The 8,334-nt window shown below is 39.4% G+C and overlaps 1 protein-coding gene across 1 annotated transcript in view; it reads right to left on the bottom strand.

Moving 5' to 3' along the window:
• Positions 1–6,710, bottom strand: part of p2rx5 (purinergic receptor P2X, ligand-gated ion channel, 5) — a gene marked incomplete in the record, with an annotated part of 11,540 nt that extends 4,830 nt beyond the window's left edge. Inside the window, 5 exon segments of the mRNA XM_014019628.1 lie at positions 930–1,014; positions 2,297–2,372; positions 2,465–2,536; positions 2,717–2,867; positions 6,549–6,710. Of these exon segments, the coding sequence (XP_013875082.1) occupies positions 930–1,014; positions 2,297–2,372; positions 2,465–2,536; positions 2,717–2,867; positions 6,549–6,679 (515 nt within the window).
• Between the last annotated feature and the right edge of the window lie 1,624 nt (positions 6,711–8,334).

Below are 8,334 nucleotides of genomic sequence, written 5' to 3'. Positions count from 1 at the left end.
ACCCTATAACTCTATGTGGACCAGACCCTAACTCTATGTGGACCAGACCCTATAACTCTATGTGGACCAGACCCTATAACTCTGTGTGGACTAGACCCTAACTCTATGTGGACCAGACCCTATAACTCTATGTGGACCAGACCCTATAACTCTATGTGGACCAGACCGTAACTCTATGTGGACCAGACCCTATAACTCTATGTGGACCAGACCCTATAACTCTATGTGGACCAGACCCTATAACTCTTGATCCCAGTGAATAAAATTCTGGTGTTCTGATGACCGTTCCTCAGTGTAAGACTGTAGCTGCCACGTTCAGTGAGCCCCCTGTTATAGCAGCGATCGTATTACCTGTCGATTCTCATCAAGCCCAAGCATATCACAGTTAATGAAGACAAATTAGGTATGTGTGTAAATGTAATTAGCTGTGGCTTGTGGCATCTTTCTGCAGGACGTGGACAGAGAACAACAGTGGGGWGGGGGCAATGGTCCAGATCTCTGGGCGACCCCTGTCCGATCTCACACCTGTCCAGTTTAAAGGGCCGCTGTCAAGGACGTCTCAGATGACTGTGTCACTGTCTCGCTGCAGAGCAATGCACGGGCTGGTATAAATAGAAGGTCCTCTGCACCCCGAAGCTATTTAAAGCAGCCGCTGAGCATGTATATCCCCCGTCTCACTCAATGTCACGATGCCTTGAAACCACAGGGACACCAGGGAGCTGCTGGAACTTACTTACTTGGAGAATTCAAACTTGGGAAACCGAATGAAATTCTTGATGTAGATGGTGAAGTTTTCTGCGTCACTCAGCAAGGGCTTTCTGGAGGAAAATAAGCATGAGATTAGAAGAACATATATTTGAGAGATATCAGAGGAAGTGTGGCTCAGAGAAGCAAATTTTTAACGTTCTGTATAAGAGATAAATTCTCACATAGGTCTCTTGCTGTGTTCAAGAGGACACCAAGCGTGGATCTCACAGGTCCCTGTGCTGTTCACACACAACCCAGTCTTTATTCCTGATGGAGACAACCAGATTCATAGTTTGTATGATGCATAATACACACTGAGCCTGTTGAAAGTGAAAGGAAATCCACATCGTTTTTTTTGAGTGAAGGGTATTTTCCTAATCTCATGTGATATTGCAAGGTCCTGCAATCCTGTGATGTTGCTCCAAGGTTGTGTTGAGGATGACTCTCAGCTACCACAACACCAAGTTTTAGCTCAATATCTGTAAAGTTTGTGTTATAATAAATTTTTAGTTTTCTTGGTTGTGGTGGACCTCTTGAATCATGACTCTGAAAGTTAATTCTTTATAGCTGTGCATCCAATTATRACTTTCTGCAAGTTTTATTAAAAYTCCTCCATTGATTCATGCCATAGTTTGGCAAAAATGCACACACAAGTGTGTATTTCTATCCTTATTAGGACTGTGTATTGACTTTCATTCATTTCTGTACACTAACTCTGACCCTTACCCTCATATTAATAACTAACCCTTCATACTTAGGTCCTACCTGACCCAAAAATGGAGTTCCACCATATTAGGGCCAGGCTTTGGTAMACAAAAGGACTACTGGACCAAGTTTTTACATCAGAAAGGGTCATAAAAACTAGTTCACATAGACAGAGCCTGGTGAAAACCAGCTCCTTGTTCTTTGCTTTGCTTCCTACAGAGGGTCTGGAACCTYGGCTACTGAGTAATGATTTCTTGCTGGAGGCGTGGACTCTGTTGAAGTTTAAAATGATTGGATCTGATTTACCCAACCGCTAACGTTTGGCCGTGATGTATGCAGTGCGCCAGTTCGRCCGTGAAGGCTAAGCTAAGAAGCTAACCAAAAATTGTGTGTGCTGTAAACAACCATCCCCTACTGAGAAGAGAGAAGTACTAAGCCAAACAAGATGGCTGTAAATGAGTGCTGCAGGCGTTGTGAGACTAATTTAATTAAATTTATTTTAATTTAATTTAATTTAATTTGGAAGCCTTGTCAACACGAACGGGCTTCGTTTATTTCCTCCACTGCCATTGCTGRACTACAGACGGACTAAAACAGCACCGAAAATTGACGCCATTGTTCACAACTCCTATTTCTGTTTGCTGATTGGGATGGCTGAAATCCAAGTCAATAGGAGAAAGCACAGGCGGAGCAGAGAAGGGATGGCCAGGCTGAGACAGACCCATGTGTGCCCTAATGAAATCATTACTGTGGGTATTTAATATTTCGGTTTCAAAATAAGTGCACTGACAAAAAGTCCTGACAACTATTTTGATTGCAGATAAAAACAACAACCAGCCCTCACCATTCCCAGCYGTCACACTCTCTCCTTCCAGACAGTCATCATCACTTTGACACTGACCATCTGGCACCTTGGAACTCTGAGAGAGAGAAAAAAAGGGCTTTTAGGATTAAAAAAAACAATTCATTGTAACAAGAAAAAGTAGACAGATTATTATATATMTCTACTGACCTCAGCACAGAAACCCAGCCTCTGATTGGGGGTCTCTATGTAATTTGTTACTATGAAGAAGACTTGCTCACCCTAAAAAAAAGTCCAGTCATGCCCGGAGAGAAAACACAAAAGGTTAAACTAATTAGGCTCCAAGACAAGCTCAATTGTRTTAAAGTTATTGAGAAGAACGCTGAAGCTAACAATACATGACAGAACTGATGCTTAACATCCGAWTCTGTCTCAGCAGGACCAGGACAGAGGCAGACTCACATTTGGAGGTATGACGTAATCCTCAGCGCTCCACAGGTACGGCCCCGCCTCAGAGGTGTTGGTCTGTGTGACCCCTTTCAGTTTGGTGATGACTGAGCTCTGGATGGCCTCCTCTCTTTCCTGGTATCCTTTCTTCACAATAAACACCCACCTGAGGCGTGAAAGAGCTCCATCGTTCATTGAGTTTTAGAAGCCTTCTCTTGGCTTTGACCAGACAAAAAGAGCACGTTTAATGCTGGCAGGAACATCTCACAGGTTCTGCCATAAAACTGTGTATTAAACATAAATGAAGTCAAACAGAAAAGCTGAATCTTCCAAGGAGTGACTGTCCCAGAATGTCAGACAATGCAGTCCTCAGAGAAAGAGAGCTCCATCTCAAGGCTGATTTTCTTTTGTCTTCTTTTGTCTTGCTTAAAAATGCTTGCTTAAAAATAGTGTAACATGGTTTCTGTTAACGTCCTACCAACACCTCATCTTGTTCATTGGCCCCAGTCAGAACTCTGACCAATCGGACAACGCAGTTCAGTGTCTGAGTTTGGTATGGTAGTATGGTTGTCTCTCGGCATTCAAAGTGGTCGACAAAGTAAGAATTTCATTGCTCAGGGAAACATGTTTTCATCTGTGTATTTGTCAATAAACACTTTGAATCTTTGAATCTTGACTGGTCAGAAATTCGTGATGTCATTTTGCTGAAAATGGTCGGCTTCCAGTTGTTGCTTTTGCAAGAATATGTTGTAAATATTTGTTATTAATAAAGATTAAAAAAAACAGAAATCGGTTGTTATATTAGCAAGAGGCACAGCTTCGAGGATCAGCTCGTCTGGTTCTATTGAGCAATCAACTTCCACGACTGCTTTCCATCGCCACGGTTAACACCGAGTATCAGCACAAACACCTCATATCAGGAGGAGGGCTGATGATTTAGCTACAGGACCTGGAATGATTTCAGAGCCAAACGTGAGGCCATCTGTCCGACAGCTGAAGTTTGGACTGAATTTAATGATAATGAAACTGGACAATGATCCTAAACACATCAGAAAATCTGACTGAAATGTTGTGGTGGGATCATCCAAAAACAGGGCCGGAAACAGGAAGTTAAAGGACGAGTAGTCCCTAGTTGGTTGGTTGGAGTATTTTTGATTTGTGACCTTCACAATTAAACCAGGATCTTGGTCCTCAAGGGCCACTATCCTGCATGTTTTACCTGATTCTCTTCTCCAACACCCCTGATTCAGTGACTGAATTACCTTTCCAGGTTTTGCAGAAACCTTCTAGTCATTCAAATCAGGTGTGTTGGAGCAGAGACCATGCCCGTGAGGACCAGGATTGGACATCCTGATCTAAACAAACATTTTCCAGACTAAAAATTAAAAAAATACACATCAGATCTTTCTTTTTTTTTTTCAAATCTTAATTTGTGTTGATTTTTGTAGCTCTTCCTTTGCTTGTGATAATGATGTACTTTATTTGCCATAATACATAAAAAAAATCCCAGACAATAAAAAAGAAAAACACACATTACAAAACAACCCTATTATTTCCTGTCCTTTAACTGACTTTATGCTTTTTTTTCAGTATGCTTAGTTTCAGTCAGGGCCCTAGTCAATTTGGTGTTCTGGCAGGATTTCCTACTGCAGTCTTCTAAATCTCACTGCTAATTTACATCCATTCAAGTATCAAAATAAATAGTTTTGTCTTTGATGTTACTTTTTATCTTTAGATACCAGGTTGTCTAATTAAAATATTTAATATAATTCTTTTGAAACTGACATCTGCTGACATCAACGAGGAACATCTGTTCATGTCAACCAGCAGCTGCGGAGTGAAGCAGTTCTAGGGGACATCCAAGGATATAAACCCCTGGAAAATTTCGTAAAAATTTTTTTTACTCAAAACTCTGCCTTTTCCAGTCATTCGATGAGCATTTTATTGAATTCTTGAGATCAATAAAACAACATAAAATCAGTATTTTTTGAAGATAGAGCACTGAAAACCAGACTTTAACCTGAACTTTATCTGAGATCTGAAACTTCCATTATCCTTATTAGTTTTCTATTTACGCACTGAACATCAGTAGTTAGTCTTGACTGCATCATATGATACTACCATGAAATATCCTCTGCACCATGTAACCTCATGTAGTAACAAATCAGCTGAGAAACCTACGAACAAGTTCATAAACCTGAGGAACCAGTGATTATTCTACAGACTAAATTAAATATATACATGAAAATTTTCCGTCCTCCATTTGTGGCACCTCCTAGCCGAATGGCGCCCTCAGCATTTGCCTATACTGCCTATGCCATGAACCGTCCCTGGTTTCAGTCAGCAATTTGAGGCTTGAAAAGTGTCCCATTACACTGTGATTGACCAACTTAGCCTGTTAGCAAGCTGAGTAGGTGTGACTTTCCTATCGAGGACACAACTCCACGTTTGTGGAGACTCCAAAACTCCCACATGACAGCTCCCAAAAATACAGACAGTTTGGCTTCGATTGAACGACAGGGTAGAGACGCTTCGTCCATCGTTGTTGACAGGTGGGACAGTCAAACCTTGTAAAATGGAGCGGGCCAAAATTTCTCCTTTACTGCGAGAGACTCATACGGTTGTACATTAAAAAAAAACACTGTTACAGGAGGTTCTAGCATCTGTTCAAACAAAAGGTGATGTTTAATGTTGGAATCTGTTGTGATCTTGTACACTCAGAGTTGAACAATTTTAGAACCTCTTAAAGCTCAAATTATTTTATTATGTCCTTATACGTACAGGTATAAAGTATTTAAAAGAAATAACTCGTAAAAGTAAAAGTACCTTGATAGAAAATGAATTTCACTGATTAAAAAAAGTACAGTCTTAGCTGCTCACATTAATCTGGGAAGTGTAAGTAAAAGTACTTTTGTATATACTCTAAGAAATGAAGTTTTAAATTTACTTAAATGGTTTCACTAAACCAAGTTGAGTTAATAATTTTCATTTACTCATTTCGGTTTGATGTATCTTGGTTGTGTAAATCCAACACTTCAATTTTAGAGTGCATAAACAACTCTTTTCATGATRAGCTCTGTAAATTTGTATTTTGTAACTGGATGTTAAATTTTAAAGTGAAGAAATGAACGTATCATGTTTGTGTTTTGAATGTAACAAAATGGAAGCAAAAGTTATGATTAAAAGAAATACTTTGTAAAAGTTACACATGCTCAAATATTTATTATAAAAGAAAGAAGAACCCTGACAGTTCCTTCCTCTCAGGACTGTGTCTAGTGGTTATTATTGTAGAAGCACACTCAAAAAACAGATCGTTGGATTTACTGGAAAGCAGCTTTCACATTTATTTTTAAAGAAAACGTGAAGGTTGCTTTACACTTACTCAGCTCAGCTGAGTGGGAATTGTTGACTTAAGTAAATCCAACAATCTGTTTTTTTGAGCGCATGCATGAGGCAATAAAAGCAGGAACAGGAGACGTGCACGTCRCTAAGCGAAATAAAACTTTACAACCTTCACCCTGCAGCAGCCACCGTCCTCATGGTGGAGCTAACTGAGTCAGCGTTATTATTTTGGATTCGTTTGAAACATTTCTGTTTACAGCTGATTGCACCTGTTGGACATTACAAAATAAACGGTTGAATAATTACATTATCGGTGACTCAAGCAGCTCTTTGCAGTTTTGAAAGTTAAAAAAACTAATCTGCTGTGCTWCTTTAACACCACCAGCAACGCAAAAACCTTCCATAAGCTCACCTATTTTTAACTTTGTGCATCACTCTCACTGCTTTTTTTTTTAAACTCCATGCTCTCTATCAGGGGTAGGGGGGCATGCAGGGGGGATCTCACCCGATTATGTATCCCAGCACGGCCAGCTGATAGAGCCGGAACAATATTCCAATTCTCCTGTTTTCAGCGATGACATATTTCTCTGTCTTGTAGTTGAGGAGCGAAACGAAGAAGCCCCCCCAGCCAGCCATGTGTGCCCCCAGCCTGCAGCAGAGTGAGACAGCAGCTCCCAGCTGAGCTGTCCAGCCTGACAGGCAGCGGGCAAACCCACTGAGACCCACTGACAGGGGGTCTCATAGACTTRTTAAATGGTTTAAAACTGCATTCACACCATGTTTTCATTTTTATTCTGTCCATTTTCTGCTGTACTTCTGCAYACTTTSTRTTAATTTAATAATTTATTCATTAAAATCTTCAGCTCATTCAGGAGACAAGTGCTTTATAACTTTTATAATTATTAACATTAATTAACAAATATGCCCCCATAGAAATACACTGAGATTTCCTCAGTTCCCTCAGAAATATTCTCTTTGAAAGAACACCTTCTCTGTTTTTGTCTTCTCTTATWTTTTATGCTTTGCAGCAAAATATTTGACGATTTTTTTTGCTTGAAACCAAACTTTTGCGACTTAATGCAATTTGTTTACTGCTAACAAGCCTTCTGCTGCAATTGGCCAGCATTTTGAGCCTTTTGCATTTTCTTTTATTACTTTTTGCTTTCAGCCAGCATTTTGTTAGTTTTAGCATCTAGATGGCTTTTTAAACCTTGTCTAGTGTTTTTATATTTTTATTTTGATATTTGTACCTTTTAGCTATTGCTTGTTATAGCTTTTAGCTTGTGTTTTGCTACTTTTAGCCTGCCTTTTGTTAGTTTTAGCTTCTAGCTGACCTTTTTATAATTTGTCTTTAGATTTTAACTAGTATTTTTGCTATTTACCTTATAGCTAATGCTATAGCTTTTAGCTTGTGTTTTGCTACTTTTAGCCTGCCTTTTGTTAGTTTTAGCTTCTAGCTGACCTTTTTATAATTTGTCTTTAGATTTTAACTAGTATTTTTGCTATTTACCTTATAGCTAATGCTATAGCTTTTAGCTTGTGTTTTGCTACTTTTACAGACAGTCCCTAAAACAAGATTAAGTCATGAAAATTGCATTAGTAAATCTGAAATACAACCTATTATTAAGAACCAAGTAAAACCTGAATGGCAGAGAATGGGAGGAGGGAAATAAAGGTTATTGTTTGTTTCAAATCCAGCAGACAGGAAGGATGGAAATAACTGGAGGAAGTACAAAAAATAAAAATAAAAATCAAGCAGTGATTATATACAGGGTTGAATAAAACATTACATTTAGTGGGCAACTATCTTAACAGGTAGAAGTGAGTGTAAAATATAGGGTGAGTATAGAAAAGTTTAAAAGCTTCAGAYGCCTCACAGCAAGGTGGTCCTGGGTTTGATCCCTGGTTCAGACCTGGGGTCTTTCTGTGCAGTTTGCACTTTCTCCTCGTGCCTCCATTTGTCTTCAGACCCAGGCTGCTCTTGAAAAACAGATCTGTGATCTCAGTGGGATTTGCCTGGTTAAATAATGGTACAATCAAAAAAACTATTTTAAAACTGAGAACAGCTCTCCTTAAATAATGATTCTTAATTCTCCACGTTAAAGAGCATCGTGTCAGTGCCAAGAGTTTTTTGTCCACATGCAGAGACAGAGCTGCAAATGTTAATGTTAGAAATTCCCTCCTCTTTAGGAGAGAACTGTCCAGAGCCACTGGCTCAGTTAACCATAGGCGTAATTTGCAGGGGGGTTAGGGGGGTTATGACCCCCACAATAATTTGATCCAGTCAAAAT

The sequence above is a fragment of the Austrofundulus limnaeus genome, unplaced genomic scaffold (genome assembly GCF_001266775.1).
Source record: "Austrofundulus limnaeus strain Quisiro unplaced genomic scaffold, Austrofundulus_limnaeus-1.0 Scaffold225, whole genome shotgun sequence".
Lineage (NCBI taxonomy): Eukaryota > Metazoa > Chordata > Actinopteri > Cyprinodontiformes > Rivulidae > Austrofundulus > Austrofundulus limnaeus.
Note: the sequence above shows the minus strand (reverse complement) of the source record. Positions and strands in the feature narration are given on the sequence as shown.